The sequence below is a fragment of the Sciurus carolinensis genome, chromosome 11, assembly GCF_902686445.1.
Source record: "Sciurus carolinensis chromosome 11, mSciCar1.2, whole genome shotgun sequence".
Taxonomy (NCBI): domain Eukaryota; kingdom Metazoa; phylum Chordata; class Mammalia; order Rodentia; family Sciuridae; genus Sciurus; species Sciurus carolinensis.
Window position 1 is genome coordinate 80,680,971 of NC_062223.1, and position 27,385 is coordinate 80,708,355.

General features: G+C 47.0%; 1 protein-coding gene across 2 annotated transcripts in view; it reads right to left on the reverse strand.

Annotated features, from left to right (window-relative positions):
- Positions 1 to 6,311: 6,311 nt before the first annotated feature.
- Tenm4 (teneurin transmembrane protein 4) overlaps positions 6,312 to 27,385 on the reverse strand; it is a 712,052-nt gene continuing 690,978 nt past the window's right edge. For both annotated transcript variants that reach the window (XM_047517532.1, XM_047517531.1), the window contains 5 exons: positions 25,159 to 25,394; positions 21,222 to 21,518; positions 18,154 to 19,768; positions 12,200 to 12,342; positions 6,312 to 9,520 (listed from right to left, as the gene is read on the reverse strand). In XM_047517532.1, coding sequence (XP_047373488.1) covers positions 8,762 to 9,520; positions 12,200 to 12,342; positions 18,154 to 19,768; positions 21,222 to 21,518; positions 25,159 to 25,394 — 3,050 coding nt within the window. In that variant the 3' untranslated portion in view covers positions 6,312 to 8,761. The remainder of the gene's footprint in view (positions 9,521 to 12,199; positions 12,343 to 18,153; positions 19,769 to 21,221; positions 21,519 to 25,158; positions 25,395 to 27,385) is intronic.

Below are 27,385 nucleotides of genomic sequence, written 5' to 3' on the forward strand. Positions count from 1 at the left end.
GATGCAATGTGACAGAAGAAAGTCATTATGGATAATGAAGTACTGTTTTGCAAATTAGTTCCTTTTGTTATGAATTAGGGGACATTCAAATTGTCCCTGTAAAATGATCGCTCTTCCTCACTTCTACTCTGCTATGCTTTATGAGTGGGGAAGAGGAGGAGACATTGCTGCTGGCTGGGATTTGCATGTAACTGCCACCTGTGGTAAACCAAACCCAGAGAAACCCACGGCAGGGGCGGGGCATCCTCCACGTAAGCATCAACCACTGTGTATTTTGTTGTAGGAAAAAGTTGAGACATGCCGGGCATGTTAACTTCGTGTGTCCCTGGACCAGGTTCACAGGAGCTGCGCTCAGAGGCTCAGAGGCATGCCTTCCTCTTGCTGGAATGCCTTCCCTTCTCATTTAATCCCTTCCCACTAAGCCCACCTCGTCCAGAATATTTTCTCAGATGCCTTCCTCTCCCCACTCAGACCACCCTGTGCTCTCCTTTCTAGGCCCGTTGGAAAGTGGTTTTTGTTGGGGTCACTTTCTTAGCACTTGGACTCTCCCCCTCCCCTGCTCTCCACCCTTGAGTTAGCAGGAGTCTGAGTTTCTAGCCCACACCAGAGGCTGATTGCCAGGGAGAACTTTATCCTGGAGCTGGGGCTTTGGTGGGCCTGCTGTCACAGAAGTAAGGCTGTGGCTTAAGGAGCCCAGGGCTTGGTTCTTCCTATAACCAAACTTATGTCAGTTGGATGTGCACACCTAGGTATCTGTCTGCCCAGTTTCCCTGCCAGGTCAGAAGCCTTGCCTTGCTTGCCCCTCTAGCTCCTCTGTCTGGACACAGACACCTCCCCTTGGGGTTTGGACCTGCTCCTTGATTCTCCCCCATTTCCCTTGGTTCTCCCCCATCTCCCCAGGATCCCTACACCATCTAGTTTACATCCTTACATGTGGCTGCTGGAGCCCCTGTCATCCTTGCCCTGCTTCTGCTCTAAAATTGGTAACTCCACACCCCCTAGACAGCACACACACTTCTGGTGCCTCTTGACTGGGTCTCTACCCTCTCCCCCTGGCTTCTGGGTTCTGGCAAGCCTGGACACTGAGGCTTCTGGAGTAGGGACACAGAGCATGTTCCTCCTTGGTAACACAGAGTGTATTTTTTTTTTTTTTTTTTGAGTCCTTCTAGACTTTGATTGGATGGTGATATTTAAAAACAAAGGGTCCTATCATATCTTAAGGGCTTCTAAGGCTGCTTGGGATAGGCTATCTTACATACAGGAAGTGCTCATTAAGTGGTTGTTGATTAATTGCAACTTCTCCAAGCCTTGACAAGGGCCTGGCTTTGGCATTTGTTCATGCATCCATTCTCTCTCTATCTATCCATCTGCTCAGTTGTATAATAAATGTATCTGTAAGAATGAGTCTGTCTCTTTCACTCCCACACCATAGATTGCTACCCTATATAAGAATATAGATGTTCATCAGAAAGAAATTCAAAACTTCTGCTGGGTCTTGGCCCAGTAGTGGGTGCCTTTCATATGTCTGATGGTCCTGAGAGAGAGCACGTTTTGAAAGCTCTACAAACAAGGTCTGCTACTCACTCCCAATGGGCTGGATAGACTTGCACATTACAGAGCAGACTGAAAAATGTTTCTTTTTATTCCCCGAGAATGGTTATTTATCCTTGCAATGTGTGCATCTCCAAAATATGTGTTGGACTCTGGAAAGGATATGGAATGCTTTTGCCATTCTTATTGCCTGTGAGACCTTGGAAGGCACTGGTCTGGGGAGGTAGGTGCTGGAACCCACCTGGGCTAAGATGATCAGGCTTGAGAAGTAAATGCTGGGTTGCCTGATGGGGTATGGGTGAACCTTTGGGCAGGGATAGTTTCCCAAAGGGTGTAGAGAGATTTCTAGCATGGGGGTTCAAAGAAGAAATTTCTATAGGCTTGCCAGTATGAGGACTGGGAACAAGTTCAGGGTGGGATGTGAACAAGCGGAGGACCCTTGTCAGAGATTTCATTTCTTAGATATTCCTTTGGATATGGGAAAAGATACATTTAGTACTCACTTTAAAAGTCTTTTTCCTTATATGTTGTGATTTTCTCCAAGGCCTCTGGGGAATCAGGGAAGTCCCAAGGCCTATACGGCTTTGAGAGCAGGGCTGTGGAGGGACGTGAGGACCTGGGGCATGCTGGGAAGGAGACAGCCCTTATTCTCTGTCCCTTCTTGCCCCTTTCTGGAGGCCTTACTGCAGCAGCTTTGCCCAGAGAGCAGCTGAGTGAGGTGGAGCAGTTAGTTAAGAGAAAGCCAGGCCTCCATACAGGAGATGATGCCCTTCTTTCTCAGATACATCAGAGGGAATGGACTCTTAAGACAAAGGGAAGGCTGACTTTAGGTGACACACACAGCTGGAACCTGTTTTGGGTACGTGGGGACACATGAAAGATTAGTGACAGCCTTGGCAGACCTTGAGAAGCTTAGGCCCTGAATAAACCAGTATTGAAAAAGTGCCTGCCCTCAGTAATGTGCACTGGGGGCTTCTGAGGTGGGGGGATGACCTAACAGAGGATTCTGGGAGTTTATTTCAACTGGGCTTGAAGAAAAGTGTGTGCAAAGGCCCACAGGTGCAAAACTGAGGGCACACCTGGGGCCTGTGTGTTCTCTTACGGAGCCGAGTGTGGTGTACGTGGGGACAAGAAGCGGGGTGTAGGAGGGCCTGGGACTGCCCCATTGGTGGAAGTGGTAGGTTGCCTTGGCTAAGGGCATCTGAAGTGCCAGGTTAAGCAGCTTATTCTGTACAAAGCCTGAAGGGTAATATAGTTAGCAGTTGTCAAAGCAGCATCACCCAGACACCTGTTGAAAATGTAAAATCTCGGGCCAAGCCTACTGACTGAGAAATTCCGGGGGTGGGTCCCAGCAGCTATGCTTTAAGAAGCCCTCGAGATGATTCTGATGCAGACCTATGTTTAAGAAGCACTGTTGTTAGTGGAAAGAGTACAAGAAAGGAAGGCAGTTAAGGTTGGTGGCTGCCCTGGGTGGGGCTGGAGAGACACCGAACTTACCTTATGTGTCAAGTCCATGACTTCTGAGCAATGTACTCCCTCCTTTAAAGGACCCAAGCATCACAGTACGTGCATGTAGAGGGAAGACCCGAGGTGTACAGGGGTTAAATGACTTGCTGAAAATCTATCGCTAAGTGCTGGAGCCAAGTCTGCACCCAGTTTGGCCTGACTCCAGAAGCAGGGTTTCTCCTACCACTGCTGGTGCCTCTTGGCACCACCTTAGTGCAGTGGTCTGGGTTGTGGTGCTAAAGGACCTCTCCTGCCACTTGATGTGGCCTGCATGGAAGGAAGGAGCTTGCAGCTTGGAGCTCCTTCCCCAAGGGCCTGGTGATGAGTTGGTCCTGGCCCAAGGGAGAGATATGAGGCCTTCTGCCCTCAAAATTTTGCACTTTCACAAAGTTTGCCATTCACGCTGGGAGATGGGTTTAGTAAACATACTTTTCAAAGCATCCAGCTGTCATCCCTGACCCCTAGGACTGATAGGTTAAATGTGAGGTTAAGTGAGAAAAGCAGGTTAAAAAAACAAAACAAAACACTACTGTACGCTGTGATTAACATAACCACCTTAGAGGAAAACAAGAACAACTACAAAACCTATTGAGAACACAGAGTGGGAAGAACCCCAGTGCTAAAGGAATTTCCTTTCTTTCCTCCCAAGTTGTGTTGTGGTTATAGTTAGTTGTATGATGACTGTGCATCCATTTATTTTCAAAGGGCAGCCCCCTGTGGAAGGCAGTGGCACAGTGGACAAGGCAGTGTGCCTGGTGGTGGAGCACTGGCTTTCTCCAGGACAGGGACTGATTTTTCTTGCCCCTGAGTCTGTCCCTGAGGCCAGTGAGGGCAGTGGTCGGGGTAGGATGTGGCCTGGCCTGTGCAGCACTAGGCTGTGTCAGGGGTGCTTGGACATTTGTTCCAGCTCTTTGCAAGGTGAGATTGGGGGTCATGCTGACCTCTGGAGTTCGCTTTGACAGCTGTGACCAGGAGGGTTTACAGGTGACTTTGGGACTTTGGACTGAGACTTCTTCCAGATCATCCTGATAAGAGTCACTATCTCCCAACAGAAGGCACTGAACACCTTTAAACACAAAATATTCTTTTATTTGTCAACGAAGGCTACACGGGATCACTTCTGGTTTTGTTTTTATGGTTTTTTTTTCTAGAAGGTATCTACATCTGCATTTATTTACAGCCTTGTTGGTATTTACACAGTCAAGAATACAGTGTTAGAAACACAAAAGTGTTGAGAAAAAAACTTCTCAAAATTAGTTCCAGACTTCAGGAAAACTATTTCCACATGGTAAGGCCAGAGTCTCCAGTGTTGGTCGTCCAGAGGCAGCTCGGAACAGTCCTTCTGCCGAAGCTGCGGGTTCAGAAGTCCTCAGAACAACAGGCAGATTTAGAAAAGTGGGATTCTAGTGTGTGGGGGGGTGAATCTGGGGCTGCTGAGGCCCCGCCAAACACCTGCAACTCAGCTTCTGCCAGGAGAGCTGAGCCTGCGCAAGGTCAGGCCTCCCTGGGCAGTCTGCCCTCAGAATAAATCACATTTTCTTGGGAACCAGGAAGTTACCCAGTCTTATGCCTTTGGCATTCTGGAAGGGGAAAGAAATGTGACGAAAGCCCCACCCAGGTCTCCCTGACGCTGATCTTGTGCATCCACAATGAAACCTCAGAGTGCACCAGTGTCCGGGCAGTCAAGTACACAAGGCTGGTTTTGAGAATGTAAAGGTTGGAGAAGATAAAGTTTCTCTCTGTCACCTGAGCAATGAGTCTTTAAAATGAGTTTGCTGTTTTTGGAAGGTTAAATAAAAGGGTCTTGAACTACAGAGTTCTCTTTTTTAAAAAAAATTCCCTCCCCTCCAATAAATATAGACAGGTGCATGGATCTAGCTGGGAACAATGTGCCTCAAATGGAGGGCTTTTAGTCCTAGTGCAGAGCCCAAGAGACAGGAGAGACTGGGTTCCTTCTGGGACCCCTCAGGTGGCAGGTGTCCCCGACTGTGACCAGGAGTCACCTTCTTGGCTGAGTGGCTGCCGTAAGGAATGGAGAAGACTCTGGAGATCAATCCCCAAAGCCTGGATCAGTGAGAACGTTCCTCTTGGCCACAAAGCTTAGCATCACTCTTCTCGCCATGCGGCTGCTGCAAATGGTAAAACTGCATTCTAAGATTTCACATAGAGAGCCTTGTCTTTGCAGGATGAAGATCTCTGTCATCTATAAAGGTGACTTAAAAGTTACAATGAAAACTGTTCTTCCTTCTGCTTTTTTAAAGACCCTTGTTCGGGGTCTATGGAGCACCACCCAGCTCACTCACCTCCCTTGCCTCTCCATCCTCTGTGCCCAGCCCCAGCGCATCCTGATTATTTGGAAACACACCTCCTGGCCATTCTCAACCTCCAGTCAGGTTTTTGGGGATTGTTTCAGACCTTCTATCCCTAAGTAGAAGCCAGGCCCTGGTATGGTCCTTGGGATGGTTCCCAGTCAGTCATTTTGAACCAAGTGTCAGGGGCTGTCAAAGGTGTGGTTTACCATGGAGTTTCTTGACTTTCTCCTTCTGCCATTGCTCTGCCTCCTGTGATGTCTGTGTGGAGGATGGATAGAAAGGAAATCTCACTGTACAAAAGACAAGTTGGAGGATTTATAAGGTCTTATTTAAGGGAGTGGCAGAGGGACTGAGGATGAGGGGCTGATTGGCAGTTGTGGAAGGTAGGGGAGAAGGCAGGAACCATTCTAAACTAAACCTTCTAGGGGCAGAAGCCAACATCCTGCAGAATCACGACCCTGGGCCAGTGTGGAAGGCCTGGTTACATTATCAAATGGACAGATTTTGGTTGATCATTGCTAAGAGAGATAGAATTTAATGTCTAGAACCCACTAATCTAGGCACAGGAGCTCTGGCTTATGTCTCCAAATTCATCCTTGCTATGGGATTGGGACTGCTGATCTCAGCAGGATGACAGACTGAAAGGGGAGACCCGGAGTCACCTGTCAGCCCAAATGGATACTAGCTAAAATGGGCCAAGGTCAGAGCACCTGCTCCAACTTGACAGCACCCATGTGAATCGGAGATACCCAGTGCTGCCCACCTTGCAGCTAAGCTCCTTCTCTAAAACTTCAGGATGCTTCCACTTCCCCCTCACCCCAGAAGCTGGGCCTCCTTGGTGGTATGTAGCCCAGGAAAGTATGAGATCATTCACTTAAATAAAATAATGCCCAACAATTCCATGGTTTTGATCCTTAAAAGTCCACTCTATTCTTTCAGGTAAAGAGAGACAGGCTGGGGAGGAATAGGGAGATGGTTCCCTTGAGCCACATGCTGTCTTTGCCCCAGGTAGACATCCACAGCCGGTCTCGATGATGTCAGGCAGCCAGGATGGGACTGGCCAACTAGGCCGATGGGCAGGAGAGCTTTGTCAAGGACCCCTTACAGCAAGAGTACATTTTGAGAGGCATAAGTCTCTTTTGGATTAAAGAAAAACAAAAACAAAAACTTGTGTTCTTTAGGCCAAACTGCTTTCCATCCCATTCAAGAACAATCCTGCCAGATAGGAGCCCCCATCGCCAGCTCACGCCATGCACAGTGGACCTGAGAAACAGCAAATCTGATTTGGCAGAGCTCTGGATCCAGAGGCAATGGGCCACCAGTGGACAAACAGGCCACACCACACTGTTGCGGCAGTGTGACTTTTTTGGAAACAGGAAGAGCACTTAGCGAAACACATCCTCTAATCCCAGTGGGATGACGTAAGGCGAGATCTCCCCTCCCCGAGAAGCTTTGGATGCCTCCCTCTGCCAGGCAGAACCCAAGCTACATGTTGCTCCAATTCTCATGCAGTAAAAGCCCTTCTTGGTTTCGTGAACTCATTTCGTATTCTGAAGACTCTGTGAATAAGGCTATAAAGGTGCCATGAGCTTATCAGTCCAACAAGGTTTCCACGGGAATAGCTGACTCAGAACTCATTCTCCACACTTAATGTAAATGTAACCCATGAAAGTCCCATTTTCTAAGAAGCCCAGCTCAAAAGGAAGCATTTGGCTTCCCCTCCTGTCTCCCAGAGCCTCCTGTGAGTGGTAATGACAATGGTAATTAGGCAGATGCACCAGGAATGGAATCCTTGAACAAGGAGCTCCCAGCTCATGCTGTTACCCTCCTCTGCCCTCCTCCCTTCCACTGGCCTGCTGGCTGCTGCCTCCTGCTGGGCAGCCCTCCAGCTGTGGGCTGCACCTGCTCTTGAGAGGCCTCAGGTCCCTTCCTAGGTCTCCAAAGGGAACCATGTTAGACTGGCCTACCAAATCCAAGGGTACTGGTCTTGGAAACTGTCCCTGATCCTGGTGGGATTGAATGACACTGACAGACCACACCAAATTAGCTCTTTCCCCCTGATCTTAAAACAAAACAAAATAGAACAAAACAAAACAACTAAACAACAAAACAAAATAAAACAAAACAAAACCCAAAAACCCAAACGCAAACCCAAACCAAAAAAACCCTAGCTGGGCTTCTCTAGAGGGAATTTCCTGGATGCCCAGGCTGCTGCATCCCAGCTTTGGGATGGCCTACACAAGGGAGGCAGAGGAGACTTCCAGAGCTAGTTAGAAGGATGCCTGGCTCAGGCCTTTGCCGAATTCTCTCTTTGGCTAACTTTTTTTCCTATGCATCTTTCCAGGATCAAAGGCCACCAAACACCTCTCTCCACATGCCTATTTCTCAGGAGTGGCAGCTGAACAGTGGAGGGAAGATACCTGAAGTCATGGGGAGAGGGCTTCTTTCCCCTCCCTGGAAATGGTGCCCCCATAGAGGGCTCGCTGTGCAGTGCTGGTTCTCACATCTGGCTTTGGGAGAGAGGAGGAGATGAGTAAGGGACATCATGGAGGATCAACCAATCACAGACATCCTGGGTGCTGTCACCTCTTGGAGAGGATGGGCTCATAGCCCCAGGATGTTATGCTACCAGACTAGGGGAAGGAGCGGGGAGACATGTTCTCTAACCCAGTATGGGGGTGTGGCACCGACAACTACACAAAATTTGCAAAAGGGAAAGGGGGTTTCATTTAGCATTAAAATATAAAGCCAGGACAGGAGTTTGGGGCAGCTTGAAAAAGGTGCTGAACAACATTCCAACATTTTCCAAACAAGATGTAGCCATCTGTGATCCTCTGGAGGTACAAAACACAGTGAGTGAAAAGCCACTATTCCCCTGCAGGAACCCAGCCAAAGCTCCTGAGGTCCTCCAGGCCCATTGCACTCTGCACCCCGACTCCTGCACAACCCCCGTCAAAGAAGAAAGGGCTGCACATGAGACACGTTAGCACAGACACTCATGTCTCACATCACACTGGGTATCTAGGGACAGACGAGGACACACCCTAGATGTGTGCCCCAGAGAGAGAAGAAACATACCCCAAACAACAGGAAAAATTCCTCAAGGGGAAAGGGAACAAAAGACAAAGTTTTCATTGTGATCACACTACAGAAAAAGAAAAAAACCTTCTGTTCTTTGCAAAAAACGTGTGAAGGCCAAATTTGTGTTTTTTTTCTTTTCTTAAAAAAAAGGATGTTGCATGAATTAACAATGCAACCAGTATCTTTTTGTTTGTTTTCTGCACTTGTTAAAAAAAGGATTTTTTTTTTTTTTTAAAGTACAACACAGTCAGGTATGTGGCCACAAAAGAGTAGCTGTCTTTGGCAAGAAGTCCAGGCCTTGGCCCTCTCTGTCACCTTCGGCCCATCTCGCTCTGTCTCATGAAATGGATATTGTTGGCGCTGTCCGACAGTTCTGGGTACTGCTCGACGGAGATCACGAAGAAGCCGTCGTAGCCTTGCACCCGCCCTGTGTTCAGCACCTGCTGCTTCTCCCCCTCTGTCCAGGCCCGCAGGCCTTCCTCCCCTTCCCGCAGTCTCTGCTGCTCTCGGGCCCAAGCCTGGCGCACAGCTCTCTGCCGGGCGAGCTCAAGCACCCGCGCCTTCTCCTCATCCAACGTCGTCCCATAGCGGGTGTTCAAGCACAGTGCCCCATACTGGAGCTGGATGTCTGTGTAGCGTCTAGTCCTGCCATTGAGCATGGTATTGATCTGGGACACGGTGACGTTGACCCCATTCTCCAGGGTTCGCCGTCCCCCACTGAGGCCCAGGATGGCCAGGTCACCTTCTGAAGGTCCCGGTTTCACAAAGTAGTGGGTGTCCACCCCATCAATGGTGAAGTGCAGATTCTCTAGGTAGTGGGCATTGTTCAAGATGGCGGCAACCCTCCGCCCATCCTCGTTGGCCACACTGATGATGTCTGTGGTCACTCGACCATCCTTCAAGGCAAACTTGACCCCCTTGCCAAAGACTGAGCCACTGGATGCAAACTTCTTTGTCTCAGGGGCCTGCTGGCAGCTGGTGATTGTGGAGCCATAGAGCTGATCAAAGCGTTCTAAGGTGACGAAGGCCTTGAGCTGCTTCTGCACTTCACATTGTACCCCAAGGATAGACTGATGGGGGAGGACAGAGAGAGAGAAAGAGAGAGTAAGACGAAATTTCAGAAAAATCAAACTCCAAGAACACGGAAAATCCACTTAGATAAGTCAAATCTGTACATATTTATTAACTTGTAGCATCTATCTGACCACAAGTTGGCTAGCTGTCCATCCTTTCCCATTCACACCCTTATATTCAGAGTCTGTTCAAGTCTGTTCTGGGATAGTCTTTTCTGAGCACTGGAGATACTCAAGTGAATCAGACATCACCTTTTCCCTTAAAGAACTCACTCTTTCATGGGGAAAGTCAGATATGACAACAATAATTGCCATCAAATGTGACCACTGGTAGTCTAAGAGAGATAATAGTAGTAGCTATAGCTAACATTTCTTGCTTTTTAATTTTTTAATTTTTTGCAGATTGGTGAAAAGGACATTTCTTGCTTTTTAAGCTAAACTATTACCATTGTCTCTTTTGATAGTCATAACTTTATATAGTAGGTATTTTATAATTCCAATTGTACTTCTAAAGTAAGGAAACCAAGGCTCTAAGAAGTTATAACTAGTCCACAGTTACATGACTAACACCAAGTCGACATTCAAACCCAGTTCTGTCTGATTCTAGAAGCTCAGTTTCAAGGGCTGTTATCATAGGGAGAAACAAGACTCAGAAATATCCCAGTCTGAAGGGAGAGGAAAGAGACAGAGAAGGTGGGGTTCGAGGACAGGTTTATGTTTCAACTAGGATTTGAAGGATGAGGCGGGTAATGTTAGGGGGAGAAATGTAGAAAAAGAAGAAAAGTGGTGATCTGAATCAATGTGCTTACTCTGCTTTATTGCTTTGTACCATGTTTATAGATGATTTGCCAGAAGGGCCTGCTCTGTGGTGCTTCCTTAGGGGTCCTCAGGTGTTCCTGCACTTGGCTGCTTTGGGGGACAGGCTGGGCCCTACCAGTTTGGTGTACCATCTACTGTCCCTTCCATGGCTCAGGGAAGACATGTATGGGAGGGCTCCAGGGCCTCATCAGCAACTCAGGGAAATGACTTTAGAAACAGGCCCATCGGCCTCCCACTGAAATTAAGTCCTCTTTATAATTAATAGAACCCTGTCTGTGAACAATTATTTCCTAGAGTTTCACGAAAGCTGGAGTGCTCAACAACAAAGATCTCCGATGCTTGCCAAGGGCGGAAATCAATAATTCATTGACAGGCGAGGTTGGCAAACAGGCAGTCAGAGACAGGGACTGAGGAGTACAGCAGGGAACCTGGTTGGGGAGGAAGAGTGGTGCTGCAGAATCATCCCTGGGACTGCAGACCCTGGGACATTTGGGGCAGGGCCATGGTGCTGGGGAGCAGGGGTTGGCAGAAAGAGGACGGGCTCAGTGGTCTGGCAACCTTGGGTTCTCAGCACCTCTGCACCTTCCAGCTGAGTGTTTTTGGTAAGTTTCCCTCTGAATCCATGTACCATCTGTAAAATGGGCTCTTTACTTCTTTCAATCATTTAATCATTCAATGAAAGTTTTCTGTGTACTGATGTTGTACTAGCCTGTAGGTTGGGTACTAAATGAGCCCCAGAACTTAGCTGGTTGGAGCTATGTGAGGGGAGTGCTTTGCAAGAGGAAAATATAGACGGCTACCTGAGCACAGAGATGCAGACTCATATTCTTGAGACAGCTAAGTTGAGGCCTAAAGGAATCAGTCTGAAATAAGAACTAGGTGTGCAAAAGCGTCCAATCACTAGCAGGATGCCATCTGGCAACCTTGCTTTCCTCCACAGACTGTTGTCCTCCAGGCTGGGATCTCCTCGAAGGCCTGTTCATTTCTGTACTCAATGGGTACAGCACAGGGCCGGGCAAGGAGTCCATTTCTAGTACAGAATTTAAGAATGGCCGTGGAAAGAGGAGGAACAGAGAAGTGGACAAATCAATGTGAAGAGTGAGTGTTTTTTTTTTTTTAATTTTATTTATTTATATGTGGTGCTGAGTATCGAACCCAGGGCCTCACATATGCCAGGCAAGCGCTCAACCACTGAGCCGCAACCCCAGCAAGAGTGAATGTTTTTAAAGATCTTTTAAAGATCTTTCCAGCCATATAAATCTGTCTTTGAAATTGGGTCATAAAAGGAAGATGAAAAAAAAATAAGGCTTTTGGGGCACCTACTGTGTGCCAGGCTCAGCACTCAGCAAGATGATGCAAAACAGACAAACCTGGGTTTGAATCCCAACCCTAGCCCTTCCTTGCTGTGTGGTATTGAAAAGCCTCAGGCATTAAATCTATAAAGCGAGAACAGTTACACAGTGGGATATTTATGAGTCAACGTGTGCAGAACACCTCACACAAGGCTAGGTGTATTAGGTGCTCAGAAAATGTTACATTTGTATTTAGAACACACCTTCTCCCCCTGCACCTTTGCTCAGATAGTGACAAAGGCTTACTATTTGTGTGGAACCCCACACTCAGTGTGATACACAAAGTGCCTTCATATGGCTTCTGAGCATCTGTGTGCCCCTGTGGCTGGGTCCCAGTGGCCTGCCTAGCAATAGAGTTACTGAGTGTTTGCTGAATGTTCTCTGGCAGGCCTGGTGGACTCACTGCCTTGGTTTCCATCACTGGTCCCAGCTTTCCTGCAAAGCTGGCAGGACCCTCCTGTAATGTTGGAGTGGTCAAGGTGTGGGCTGCTGCCTGAGAAGTTACCTTGCTGTTGTCCCACTCCTGGGTTTTCATCTGTGTGTGCACGAGCTCATAGGATGGCTCCATGGCATCTGTGTCTGGTTTGGGATATCCAGGGATCACGTTATGCAGCTGGAATCCAAAGGTGAGCAGCCAGCTGTTGACATCTGGGTGGGAGAGAAGCAGAAATATCACCATGGAGTAAGTGGACCTCCGATGCCACTCATCCTAATTAAACAGCTCAGAGAGGCTGCAGGTGGGGCAAGGGCATGGAGTACTTGCTGGTGGGAGAACTGACTGCTACAGACACTTTGGAAAATCATTTCATGGTCTAAAGCCAAATGCACTCCTGGGACCCAGTGATTTTCCTCCCAGGTGGGTACCCAGGAGAGATGTCACTTAGGTAGAACCACTCTCACACCAACCCCTGGGACTTCCGGTTTCATACCCAGGGAAAGTTGTTAGTGGATGAAGATCCCTCTGTTTGACCAGACCAGACATTATCAGGAAACATAAAGGACAGTCAGATCCAGGGGAAGATTTTAATGATTGACTTGCAAAGAGAAAATTCACTTAGAAACAAACTGCCTACCTACTCTTTTCCTACCTTCTTTGCAGGGATGAGAGCCTCAGCACCAAAGTGCCACTGGGCATGGAGATGACCTGTATTGAGATTGCTCCGGCCTTTTATTTCCTGACAACCCAAGGAAGCCATTCAACTTCCCTGTGCTTCCATTTTCCAGCCTGTACACTGAGTTCGAGGATCTAATCCCACAGGCATAGTATTAGTTGAATTTATCACTTTCTTTGGAGTTACTAATTATACAATCCTAGGATTAGGGATGGGCAGAATTTTTCCATAAGCATTTGGCTCATTGAAGAATGGAATCAGGAAGGCAAGAACTGAGGGAAAGAAAGAGGGTTGAGGTGTGTGGGCAGTTACTTGGCCCACATGGTTGAGTGCCCTTTATGTACTGGCACATTCTGTCATATAGACCCTCCCTCTGCACATTCAGCACCCTGAAGGGTGATGAGACATGGGCAAGGATAACTTCTAAACAAGACCAGAAGAGAGCAGAAATCTTTTGATTGGACAGGCTGAGAAGCCCACGTGAAGAGCGACTGAAGTCAGACATTGAAGGCTGTGTATTTTGTCAGACATTGATGCAGACAGAGGAAGCACTTCAGATAAATAAGGCTGCACAAGACAAGGCCTGGAGACAGGGGGCAGGTGCAGACAGTGTTCAGGTGACCAGAGAACATCCCAGAAAGAATGAGAAAGAATCCCCAAAGAGAGAGCTTGGGATGGCAGAAGGGAGGAGATTTGGGACCTATAGGAGAGAGACTGACAGCTTGTGACCCAGTAGGGTTCCACCTTTCTTGGGAAAGGGGCAGCTGAAGATGCCAAAGCAGTTGTTGATCTCAGACTCAGAAACCAGAGTCTGGGGAAGGCAAAGTTTGCAGCTGAGCCCCAGAGTTGGGCCTGCTTTTGGCTTCTTTCCAATGGAAAGAGAGTGTTGCTGGGAGGTCCTATTAAGGTCTGGTTGGAAATTACCTTCCCCGGATGTGCTGAGTTCATCTGAGAGGTGGGAGTGGCCCAGGGGTCAACAGTTGTGTCCCTATCACTGTGGGGTGCCATGTTTCTTTACTATTCCAGGACCTCATGCTTGTTTTCATTTTAGTTTTAGTTGTCCCTGGGCCCCTCTGCTGGTGTGGAAGCAGAAGGTACAGGCAAGTGGTGGTAAAGGGAAGCTTGGAAATCCAGGTTCTGTCTTACCTGGGCCTTATTAGGCAGGATCACCGAAGGGAAAGGATGTGGAAGCTGAGGCTGGACAAAAATCCAGGCCCAAATTCTGACTCCCCAGCTTACATCTGGGTGATCGTGGACAGTTTACTTAACTTCTCTGAGGTTTGGTTTTCTTGTTTGCATATTGATGATAGAAATGGATGTTAGCCATGCCATAAAGAAATATACTGAAAGTGTTATAATTTGGGGGCAATTGTCATATAGCAGGAGTATTCCAAGCTTGTACATAAATTATTGGATTTAACATACTCAAAGTGAGTGACTTAATTCCTGCCTCCCAGAGGGTTTTTTCTCTGTTTTCCCAGCCCCATATCTCCGCACTGTGGGAGCCCCATTTTTCTCATTTATAAGGGTTGGGGCTTGGATCAACTTTTCTCCAGAGTCCCTTTCCTTACTGAGTTTCTAAGAGAGTCTGATTCTGTGACTCTTGGCAGATGGTTCTTTGGGAACTTTAAATAAATAGAAGAGTGGGAAAGAAACCATACAAAACCATTTGCTTGAGGCTGAGAACTTGCATCTGAATTTGTAGTTGTAAAGAAAGCTACAATCTGGAATGTCACAACTTTTCAAGAAAGCAAAGGGTTGATAAAAGGACTGGGCCTTAGTTTTGAGTGAGAGTGATGGGAGGTGGCAAGCTCCTGTCACATGCCTTTCCTTTCCCTTAAGCTGTACATTCCCATTGGTGTTCCTACAGGGCTTTTCTAAAGAGCTGAGAATTGTACTCTTCTTACATTAGAGGTAGGTGTTTCCTTCCTGTTAAAAAACTCAATCCCCTGTACCAAAATCAACCAACCAACCAACCAACCAAGAAAACCCCAAACAACAACAACCACCACAACAAAAAACTCCTCTTCACCCATTGGTTCCAGATTATCAGTGTTGTCAAGCGGGAAGATGAAATGCAAGCTCTACTAATTCTTTGGCATGGGCACAGCTTTGTTCTTTACAAAGTATATTCTAATCCAAAAACAAGGGTTTCGGAGTCAGACAGAGCTGAGTTCTAATGCCAGCCTTGCCATGTCACTTTACCTCTCTGAATCTCATTTTCTGCTTTTGCAAATAGTGTCATTATTCCCACCTCATAGGCTTCAAGAGAAAATTAAGTGCAAGGATGTGCACAATATATCTGGGTGGACATTTTTTGATCATCTTCCCAGCATTCCCTTCTGTCTTCTGTTTTTTTTTTGGGGGGGCGGGGATAAATATTCACATAGTTCTAGGGAAGCTGATTCAATAATGGCTCATGTGATCTAGGCTGAGTCAATGAGCCTATGCTGTCTCCAGCCCTAATGATTGCTTCAAGGGTTGTTATGTGAACTATGCCTTCCTGATTGGAGCGTGTGTTAGGACTCTTGAAGAATTCTTTGGAGAAAAGAGATGCTCTTTTGTTGTTGTTGTTGTTGTTGTTGCTGGAAGTGAGGAGGCATGTAGTATATACAGGAACTAAAAGGTGAGGTTTAGTGTGACTTAGTAGTATCTTGGTTTCTCATTAGCGATCTGCTAAAATCTTGATTGCTTATATGGTTCCTCTCTTGCACACCACTGTTTTTTGAACTGTGGGATAGGACCTACTATGTAATGCAATAAAAACAATTTTGTAGGTCATGACAAGCATTTTGTACTGAAATGGAGTAGATTAGACTAGAAAATATGAGTACATCACACTTAAGGACTTTTTTTTTTACAAACCTTTCATTTTAGTGTCTTACTGTGATATAAAAATCTTATTCTCAAGGTGGGTTCACAAAGACATTTGATAAAAGCAACCATGGGCCATGCATTCCATGATGACGGCATTATGCTTGAGTCTGCTCTAGATCCGTAGCACAGGTCTGGCACAGACTAGGTTTGAATAATATATTTCTTAGATTTAACTCACTTGGAAATAAAATCCAAACTGAAAGTGTTAGGTTCCCCCTAGGGTGATGAATTGCTTTCTTAAAAATAGGATTTGGAGACCAGCATGATTGTCCTGAGAAGTACTCTGGAGCCTGGTTTATGTGACTTTGTGCAGTCACTTAATTGTTTAGAGCCTTGAATGTCTCATCTGTAGAGTGGAGATAATGATGGTGATCTTAGAGTTGTCACCAAATTTAAAGGAGATCAAGTCTGCAAGTGTCTGGCACAGAGCAGTTAGTCATGCCAGAGCTATTCTGAAAGGAGACCATATGCCTATGGTGGCGTACAAAGAAAAAGGGGGGCATAATAATATTTTGGAAATCTGCAACAATTTTTTGATGGGAAAATATATGTCCTATTTCACTATTTTTTCCAGCTATAGTAACCTGCCAAGATGTCTCACAGGAAACTCACTGGAGGGTGAGGCAGGGGGTGTACTCAATGCAGACAGATGTAATGGAAATGTCATCTCAATCTGTCAAGTTTCTCCAGAGCTAGCAGCCAAGTTGAACCCGGTGAACGCTGGGAAACACTGTCAGGATATTCGTGTTTATCTCGAGGATCCAAGTATGTTTTCATCGCACCTGTGCATCACCGTGTTCGCCATTCTTCCCCATGCTCGAGACTCTTGCTTTCAATACAACAACCTGGAATTCCTGCCTGAAAAAAGGGACCCTCCTATTGCTGTTTGCAGAAACAGGGTCCAGATGAGGCCGCCAAGTTTGGAGACCAGGAAGTCATGTCCATAAGGGACACTCGTGGGAGCTATATATGGTGGCCTCTTTACACTTCTGTACATCTGTTCCCACTCCCTGGAACACATTTCTCTTCAGTACCTGATAAACACCCCTCAGAAGAAGCAAGTGTCAGTTCTCTGTGAGGCCTCCCCAGGACTCCTCTGAGCCGCACTGGCCTTCCCTACAAATCCTCACCCTGTGCCCCACCCCCAGTAGACAGCAAATGTCACCTGCCTTACAGTGTGAATTTATGGACAGCAGGGGTCATCTTTCTATCCCCAGGGCCTAAAACAGTGGCTGCATAGAGGAGGCATTTATGGAATGAAGAAAACTGCCATAAGAGAAAGGGCCAGAGGATTGTGTCACAGGACAAAAGACTTGGAGATTATCATGTTTGCGAGCTGGGATATGCCCAATTTTTGCCCATTACAGATTCTCATATGAGATGTTCTGACTTTATCCTAGTCCACAGCCACTCCCACTGGAGGTTCTCTGCTGACCTGGGCATGGTTACTTGCTGGGAGAACTGTGGCTGCTGGAGGAACCCCTGCTTGCAGGACCCATGGGACACTTTATGTTCAAATTGGTTTCACAACAGAGGAAATCAAAGCTTACTTTTTCAATGAAAGGGTAAAGGAAAGGGAACCAATATGAGTCAGGCACTGTGCTAGGTATGAAATATATCTCATCTCACCCTTGCAACAGTAAGTAGGTATTTGTTTTCTATTGGTTCCATGTGTTCTTTGTTACTTTTCCTGCAATCTTTGGATTTTTTCCCCTTCATCTTCTACTTTATCTTCACTACTGACTATTAGTTATGTCTCTGTTTTAGTTTTTATTTTTTTTAGTTGTTGCTCTAGGGTATTTCATATGCACATTTGCCTATTCAGAGTCAGGGTGGGTATTCCAATTCTAATTTATAGGTTGGGAAACTGGAATTCAGGGACATTAAGAAATATTTGTAACATGATAGGTTAACAATGGCAGAACCTTCCCTCAGCTCTGTCTCCAAAGTCTGAATTTTCCATTCCATCATCACAAATTAAGAACTGATTTTCATTTAGTCAGACCTTCACCCAACTTATCAGGGACTCAGAGCCAGTTTGATTTCTATATCAGAAACTCCCAAAGTGCATTCCAAGGGATGTATCCAGTGAGATATTAGGATTTCATGGTGAACAAAAGGTTTTCATGGTTAAATAAGTTTGAGAAATAGTGGGCAAATACATTAAACAGTTCTTTTCACTATCGGCCTTCTTAGAGCTCTCCATAAACTGAAATGTGTTATGAAGTATATTTAAGAGTGCTGGCTGTGTCAAGTTTATTCGATGCCAGAATCCAGAATCATGATTTCCAGTGAATTCTCTGAACTAGTGTTTCTTCTAATATATATGCTTGGGAAAATGATGCCCTCAGGTAAAGTTAATGTTTCCTGTCACCCCAGAGTAACTTAGTCTTCTCAAGGAAGACTAAGCCTTGCCAAGTGACCAGAGCCATGGAAGGGGGTCCCATACTCTGAAGGGCCGGGTCCTTACCTGTCATGAAGCACTTGATGTCCTGAGAGTTGCTGATTGGGTTGTTGTTTTTAAACATATAGAGATTAAAAGGCATGATGTTACTGCTGCTAAGGTGCTTCCACAGCTCGTGGTCTGGGCTAGTCCAGCGTCCAGCCAGCACATCGTAATCCCGTCGGCCCATGTGGACGAGCTTGGTGAGTGGATCATAAAGGCCGCCATGGTAGCCAATGATGATCTGGAAGTTGGGGTTGGTGTCCATGTAGATCTCCCCATAGGCCGTGTACAGGATCTGCTTGATCATCAAGCCTGTTCCACTGAAGACAGCAAGAGGGGTTCCGATGTTGTCACAAGCGATGTAAAACTCGTCACCACTGCTCAGCTCCATGGCAAAGAGGTGGCCCTGCAGGTCGTAGTAGAGGGATGTGATCTCAGAGCTGGAGTGGTTGTAAAGGTGGGTGACCTTGGTGGGGTTGGTCAGGTCTGCATAGAAGAACTGTAGGTGGTGACTGTGGCTGCTCTTGCTGGACACCCGCCGACCTAGGCCATCGTAGCGGTACCTGACGCTCCAGCCACCAGCCCGGTTGTAGGCCTTGATAAGCAGGCCAGCTGAGTTGTACTCGAAGATGTCTCCACCCCTCTGCCTCAGGAAGCCGTCCTCATCCATCTTGTATTGCACGTCACCCAGCCTGGTGATGCGGTCTCGGAGGTCATACCGTAGTGGGGTTAGCCGTGCGCTGTTGCCAGGACTCAGCAAGTGCAGGTTCCCATTGAGGTCATAGCTGTAGCGCCAGAGTGGTTTGTCATTGATGGAGACGGTCTGCAGCTGGCCGTCAGCATCATACTCATAGGAGTAGCGGGTGGTGTTGGCGTAGGGTCCCACCTTCAGCTCCTTCTTCACCACTCGCCCCATGTTGTCATACTGAACTGTCATCCAGTACATGAGTGATCGGAAAATCTCATATTGCACTTCCTTCATCCTGCCATATGCATCAAAATGCTTGGTGTGGGTCATGACTGCTGTGGTAATGATCTGGTTAATGTCATAGTAGATGACACCAAACTTCCCAAACTGCTCTGTCTTGCCTGACACATCATCATAGCGATAGAGATCGATGGGCAGTGGGGTCTCGTTGATCACAGCCTGCATGCTGGTCACCCGGAAACTGTTGTCATAGTTATAATCAAAACGGGCATTGACCATGCCTTCCTCGGTGAAGCGGAAGATCTGCCTGTCGATCAGGGGCCCAATCTGGCGGTAGCGGATGGTGCAGGTGAAGCCCTCATTCTGTAGGTTGACGGTCTTCAGCATGCCTGCGGTCTCATCATAGGTGAAGCTCACCTTGGTGGTGTCGTACAGCGTCTCGGCCAGCTTCGACAGCTTGCCGTACTTATATATCACCCTGCGACCGGTGCCCAAGTAGAAGGTGTGGAGCAGGTGTCCGTCCTCGGTGAAGTCCTGTATGACTGAGGCATTGCCTTCGGGGGGCTGGTAGATGTTCCTGTAGTAGCCCACTGAGCGGATGGTCTCTAGCGTCTGCCGGGCCACATTGGGCATTGTCACGGAAGAGAGGCGGTCGTTCTTGTCGAACTCGAAGATGTACTGCCTCTGACTGTGGAGGAGCAGCACCATGGACTGGAGGGAGAGGAAAACCAAGAGATGAGAGGAGGAGCGGGGAAGGAAGGCTAGGGTGCCCAGGGATCAAGGAAAAGAAAAAAGTCCAAGGAAAGTGGTCCTGGGTGATGCCCAACCAGAGTCTTCCAACCTGCATGACATAGGATGCTGCAAACAGGTTATTATGGGTGGGCTGTGGTGGGGTGTTCCCTGGCCCTTGGCCCTGGCACGGCTGGGCCCTATAACACTCAGGCCATTTGCTTTCCTCCTGTGAGCAACTCCTTGGTATGACACCTGCCTGATCACTTCTGCGTGTGATGGGATGTGAGGAAGGTTGGGGTACACTGGCTTAAAGTATTTCAACAGCCCCCCTACAGGCTTTCTTGCAGCAAACTTCTCAAATCAATCTTCCTACTCAAACAAGGTGTTCTCTAAAACACAGTCCCATGATGTCATCTGCTGGCTGAGCAGCTTCCGTGGACTCCCTGTGCTTACAATGAAGACCATATCTGAGAAGGGCACATGAGACTTTGCTCAATTGCTCATATGGTACCAGGTCAGAGGTGGGCTGTGATAGGGAGAACCTGGTGTCTAGCAGCAGATCTAATGTGTGGCTCTGGGGTATTTCTCCCCCTTCTTGGGACTGGCTTTTCAGTTGGATGAACTTCAAGTTCTCTCCTTCAGCCTTACCACAGAACATTGCTCTCAAGAGAGGCTCACCCAGCACAGGCAGGGGACACTTACCACAGAGGAAATAGAGTCCAACCCTGGACAGGTGACCAAGAGTAGGAAACAAAGTGGGGATCTGAGTTCTGGAATTGGGGCATGAAGTTCAGACTCTTTTTTCAGGAAAAAGTCTGCAGATTACAGGCCCAGACACATCTAGACATTAAAGCAACGATTTTTCTCTTATTTGGGACCAACTTTTGATTTTAGATCATCTTTGATTCATCGTCCCTGAGATGAAATAAAACCTGACCTAAAGCAGAAGGGATTTACTGAAGCCATACCTAGCGTCAAAAGTCCAGGATTAAGTGCCTCCTGCCTAGTTCCAGTCTCCAAGCTTCTGCTTGGTTCTCTATGATGGAATTGCACTAACTTCTAGACCTCAGAGCAGACCCCTGCCCTGTGTCAGAATCATGAGTTTTGCTTTGTAAATCTAGTGTTTGGTCCTGTTCCCACCTCTACTCTCAGGCAAGACCTTGGTATTTTCCTTCCCCAGGACCCCCACCTGCCACACCATCACCATGATCCATTCAGATGCCTCTTGGGCCCCTGAGCCCTTGCTGGTGGATTTTCCCGATCATTTATTTTTGGAAAACAATTATCTCCCTTTTGGAGACTTCCAGGTCAGACTTATTCCACTAAAGTCAGCAGGCTAGGCCCGACATTGGCTAGGCCCAACCATGGGCTAGGCCATAATGATGGATCTTTTATATGGCAAGGACAGTGACGGAGGGAGACAGACACCTGCCTTCTCTAAGTACGTGTAGCTCCATGTCTTCCCATCAGCAAAAATCCTGGATGTGATCCGACCCGCCTGGTCATATTCCATTCGCTCGGACATGATGCCCCTCTGGATGCCAGCAATGTGGCCCCCAGGGGAGTAGGTCACATTGACACCATTCAGCCTGCTGCTGGGTGACCAGAGGCTGGGCCTCCCTGCCTGGTCATACAGGATCCGAAGGGTGAACTTGCGGTGGTCATCATAGATCTTCTCTGTGCGGGTCACTCGGTCAAAGTCCAGAGACAGGAGGTTCCGGTTGTGAACCTGGGGAAGGGGTAATAAAGAAAGAGAAAATTAGCCTGGACATTGAATTTTGTCTGATGACCAATGTAGCTCTCAACTGTGCTGAGAAGCTTGTAAGTAGAGGAGGCAGCACAGGTTGTGGGCGTCAACACACACGGGTTTGATTCCTGGCTCTGTCACTTGTTGGCTCTGTGATGTTTTATCTGTGAGATGGGAATGATAATGCCAACTGCACAGGGCATTATGTGAGGACAGAGACAAGGCAGATGTTAGGCAAATAGTAGCTGTGACGGAAGAGGATTCACTTGATTTTCTAATGTGATTTTTCAATGAGGACTTTAAAAAAAAAAAAAAAAGACAAATCTCTCTTGGCTCCCTCCTAAAAACAGAGCAACCAAGTAGGTCGAGCAAATAAAATACCTGACACATCAATTCTGTGCCGCACACTGTGCCATGTTTGACCCTGAAGAAAACAAAGCCCTCGGAAGTGGGCTTTTTGCTGCAGATCTCATGACTGGGTAACAACAAAGTCGGTACCTGACTCTCACCACGGTGACATTTTGATAGATACTCAGTAGTTCTCTGGGCAAGTCCTGGCCTTCTTAGGGTTCTGGACTTCCTACCCCTCTGGGATTTCTCCTGCCCTTGCCCACAGTCAGGGCTTCTTGATCACCTGTCAGCTCCCAAGACATTGCCATTTCCTCCCAACCCCTTCTCCTCCTCCTTCTAGAGCCCTGGGAGGCAGTGGGTGTTTGTGCCTGGGGTAGTTTTTCTGGCTGTGGGCTGGTTGGGTCCAGTCCCAGCTTCAGAATGCCTTGCTCTTGACTTTGGAATCAGGAGCCACTTGGGCTGCTGGGTCAGCATGCAATTCAATTTCTTTGCAGAGTCAGAAATACAGGGCTCCCTAAAAGGTAGCAGTAGATCAGAGTTTTCACAGTTTAGTAAAGATACATGTTGGGGATTAATTTCTGAATTTGGATCTGGACCTTAGGCACTGATTGCCTCTGAAACCCTGCAAGTACTCTGAAGCTAAAATGCTGGTTCCCTCTGATGGCCACCTGGCCTCATGGGACTTTTGGGCACATATTCTGTCTTCTCCACTATACTGGTTAAGGTCAACAGATAAGAAGACCCAAGAGGAAAGCAGATTGTTAGGTCACATGATGCAAAATGGCACAAGGGGCCTGAGGTAATGAAATGTGTGTGTGTGTGTGTGTGTGTGTGTGTGTGTGTGTGTGTGTGTTGTGGGGTAGCGGAGAAGCTCAGGTCTAGGAATTAAGGCCAGGAGCCAGCCTCAACTTTGTGATGGACTTTTCTGTGTGCCATTGGACAAATGTCTTCCTCTCTCTGAGTCCCGATTTCTTCCTCTGTATAACCACAGAGTTGTTGTGAGGATGGGAGAATCTTAAGAAAATTACCTAGTGGAATGCTAGACACATAGAGGGTACTGGATAAATGGTTGAGATTATTTCCATTAAGTGACAGCAAATGTTCATGGTCAGACTCAGAGGAGGGAGAGATGAGTATGTCTTCCCCTCTCCCCACTCAAGTTCTAAGGCCTTGAAAATAAGGATTTATAATGACGATACTGAGATGATTTTAGCGGTGAATGGCCTGGTTATAATAAGGTTGTCTTCCCTGGGGTAATCGAACACAATTGCAGAAGCAAAAACAGTGTGGCAGACAATTCCTGTGAAAAATCAAAGGCACTGGAGGCTGAAGCGGTGTTCCTTGCAGAGACGGTACATGGAGAGACGGGGCTGCACTACCCATGAGAGGGGCCTTGTTAAGGTAACTTTTGGAAGGTTCTCCTATGGTGGCCCCCAGGGTGGTGCCACCCACACAGCTGCCCCCACACCCCCTGGGATCCTTGTGAAGGGGAACTGTACCTCTGTGGCAAAAATTAATAAAATTGAATTAAGCAGCTCACTGGGGAGCACCTAATGCTTCCTGCGCTCAGCAGTGGCGGCCATGAGATTATTTTACATCTTTCTTTGTTAAAAAAGTTCCCAGTCATATAAAAAATGAGCTCCATTATGGGGAGGCACACCCGGCTAACATTCTAATTCCACATGCTGCCACTGTGGGTGGCCATTTATTTGGGGAGGAAGCAGAGATGTGGCCACCCGACTAGAGCATCATCCATCTTAGGCTGGGAGAGAGACCAATTAAAGCCTGGGAAACTTTTGGTGCAGTTCACATGGCAGAGAGAAAATCCTAACAGTACTAATCACTGCCCTTTATAGAGCACCTGGGATCTACGGCGCTGGGCTAGGTGCTTTGAATATGTTATCTTGTTTCTCAGAGGAACCTGAGGCTCAGAGGAATTGCTAATGCTACACACGTGGCCCAACAGGAATCCAGCCCAGTCTAACTTCCCATTTCGCACACTGCCTCAGATGTGCAGGAAGGGCTATTTGAGAATTCTGATGGGGTCTCAGCGAGGTCACAGAGAACAAAGGCTAGGAGGTCTTCCTGAGGGAACTAGCGGGAGGCTCTTTCCCACGTCAGATGGTTACTAGAGCATTGGGTTGAGTTGTTGGGAACAAAGGAAGCCTGGTTTTCTGGGTTCTAGTTTTTGATACTGGATGTCACTTAACATTTTGGTATCTGTCGTGGGCCTACTTCGTAGTCTTATTTCGTAGTCTTTACCACGACTTGGTTCTTTCACGACCTAGAAAGACTCTGGAAACATCACTGGCCCTCTCTGGCCCTTGGTCGCCCACACGTAGAGAAGAGGCACTTGGTGGGCTTTCTTTGTGGAAAGGCACAAAGGGAGCCCGAGCTGCACAGCTGCGAGGATGCCTCTGTGGTGGGGGTGCTGGGAAGATCTGGCTCCGCTCTGTGGTGCACTTCAGCTCAGCGAATGTCTACTGAGCACCTGTGGTCTACAAAGTGCTGGGTGGAAAGCCAGGTCTAGGTCACTAGCTCTCCATCTGTCCCTTCCTTTCTGAAGCTGGAGGGAAAAGCTGCGGGGCAGTGAGACCCCAGGCCACAGCCACACTCCGCTCATGGGAGGTGAGCAGAGAGGCACTGGATCAGGCCATCCACACCCTGCTAGGTGCTCTGAAATGCCACACCATGAGGCCAGCCCCCAGCGGTGACAGCTATGGTGAGGTCATTTTGGACATTTAGGAAGGGTCACTTTTCCTGGAAAGAGACTATGGCTTAGGTTCTAAAGAGCTACAAAGAAATTTTGGGACACATTAGCCATAGTACTAATGGTTAAAATCATAGCATCGACAAGAGAGTAGCTGTTGTTGACCACCACGTCTGACCCGACACCTTCTTTACTGTTACCTCTAATCCTCGTGCAACTTCTAAAATTAGTTCTATCTTCCTCCTTTTATGGAGAATAAAATTGAAACACTAAGATGAGTGACAAACCCAAGTTCACTCAGGGAACAATATAAGTTGGAAATTCACCTCCAACCTAACCCCGAAGTCAAGATCAGTCAGATTTTTAACACAAGTTAAAGCTGACAAGACCACACAGGAGCCTCTTATTACATGTGGTACCTGCTTTAGTTCCCTGCTTTGCAGGCAAGGAAACTAAGGTCTCAGAGAGAGTTCTGAGAACAGACCCGGCTCTTAGGGTTCTCCTCATCCTTTCATGACATGCACTCCTCTTGGGCGCAGTGGCCTCTAGGGCCTTGCTTACCCGCAGCCGGCGCCCGAAGACGGTGACCTGGCCTCGGGCCTGCTCCTTGCGCTGCCGCCACTCCACCAGGTTGAGGCCGTTGTCGATGGGCAGGGTGACATTCCTCTTGCCCACCGTGGGGTTGACAGTACCAGCCAGCAGGTGGGGCTCAGTCTGCAGTGCCACCTCCATGCCATTGGCCAGCAGCAGCCGCAGAGAGCCATCAGCCCCAATGTAGTAGCTGTTCCGGACTTGGTCTGAAGGAGAGGAGAACATGGGTGCTCAGGAGGGCTGTGGATGGAGGCAGAGGGGGGCATTCACACGTTTCTCCCAAGTAATATGTTATCATGAAAGAAAATTAGGAAAATACATGGACAAGAATATTCATAATCTCAGGACTCAAATAAGAGCGCTAGAAATATTTTGCATATTTGTAGATTTTAGAGTCTTTCCCAATATACTTAAAGTTTTAAATAATCATGGAATTCTTGACCGATCACTGCATTATATCATACCCATGAATATTTTTCATAAACATTTTTCTTGATGACTATAAAGTATTCCATCATATGGAAGTACTATAATTTATTTAAACATGCCCCAACTAGGCATTCAGTGTGTTTCCAGTTTTTCACAATTATAAGTAACACTGCAAATAAATATATTGCAAATATTAGGCTGAATGAAAGAAGATACAAAAGGACCCATGTTGTATGAGACCACATGTTTTTTAACTTGCTTATTTACTTATTGGTACTTGGAATTGAACCCAGGAGTGCTCTACCACTGAGATACACCCCCCAGCTCTTTTTATTTTGAGATAGTGTCTTGTTAAGTTGGTAAGGCTGACCTTCAATTTGGGATTCTCTTGCCTCAGCCTCCTGAGTCACTGGGATCATAGACATGTGCCACTGTACCCAGATGTATAAATTCATGTATAGTAAATGTCTAGAGTAGGTAAATCCAGAGAGACAGAAAGTAGGCTGACTAATGGATGCCAGGGCTTGAGGAGCAGAAGAGATTGCTAATAGGTATGAGATTTCTTTTTGAGGTGTTAAAAATGTCCCAGAATTAGATGATAGTGATGGTGGTACAACTTTGTAAATATAATAAAAGTCCTTGAATTGTACATTTCAAAAGGGTGAACTTTGGGACTGGGGGCATGGCTTAGTGGTAGAACACTTGCCTAGAATGCTCAAGGCCATGTATTTGATCCCTGCACCCCATAAAAATAAATAAATAAGAGATCGAATGTGGCATATTTATAAAAGGAATAAATTTTATGGTATGTTGTTATATTTTCAATTAAAACATTTTCCTTGCATTAATCAGTATCTCCATTTTGGATGAATCAAATCCAAAATCTCCACTTGGGATTAATCAAAAGAGATTCCTAAAGGTAGGATTACTAGAGCATTTTTAAGTCTGTTGATATGCTCTAGGATAAAAGTGTTCTTTATAACAAGGTGAAAAATAATACTTAAATCACTGACAGAATGCTGCATATACACACTTTTAAAATTGTTATCAGAAATATATGACAATAGTTTTAAAATAGCTCTGATTAGAAAATTTAAATTTAATTGAAACATTTAAATTTAGCTCCTTAGTTAAAGAAACTGCTGGAGAAAAAGGTAAACTTCATCTGTAAAATGCACACGGAGTTCTCTTCTGAAAATGGGAACAGTATCTCTGGGCTTGTGTGGGACTCTCCCTCCTTTGCTCTTCCTCGTGTTTCCTGTCTTTAGAGGAAGCTAGCCCAAGTCCTCCCTGCAGGGTTCTGCTCATATGTTGTGTCTTCCCAGATGCCCCCTGTTCCTCTGGTCAGAGGAACACCTTTCCTCCTGTACACGTCTCAGCCTCTGTGTGGGCTCATCAGTGGCTCACAGCTGAGTGGGGCAGGGTCCACTGCTCTGCGGTGAACATACTCTCCAATGTCTGCGTGCTCATGGAGAGGTGCCACTGCGCAGAGACTAAGACTGTGGGCTTGGGTTCCAGCTCTGCCACGGTCTTGCTGCGAGACCTTGGCCACGTGCACGGCCTGGCGTGCCTCTGTTGCTTCACTGTATAATACAGGTAATAACTTTGAACTTGTCTCACAGGGATGCTCTGAGAGTGAAGCGAGAGGAACGCGAGGAGCTAAGGACAGGATGTGCCAGGTGGTGCTATGTAAATGTTGGCTATTTCTAGTTCAATGTGCGGGGCATTGAGGTGGTCATCATGTTCTTGTCTCTCCTCTCTCTCTACC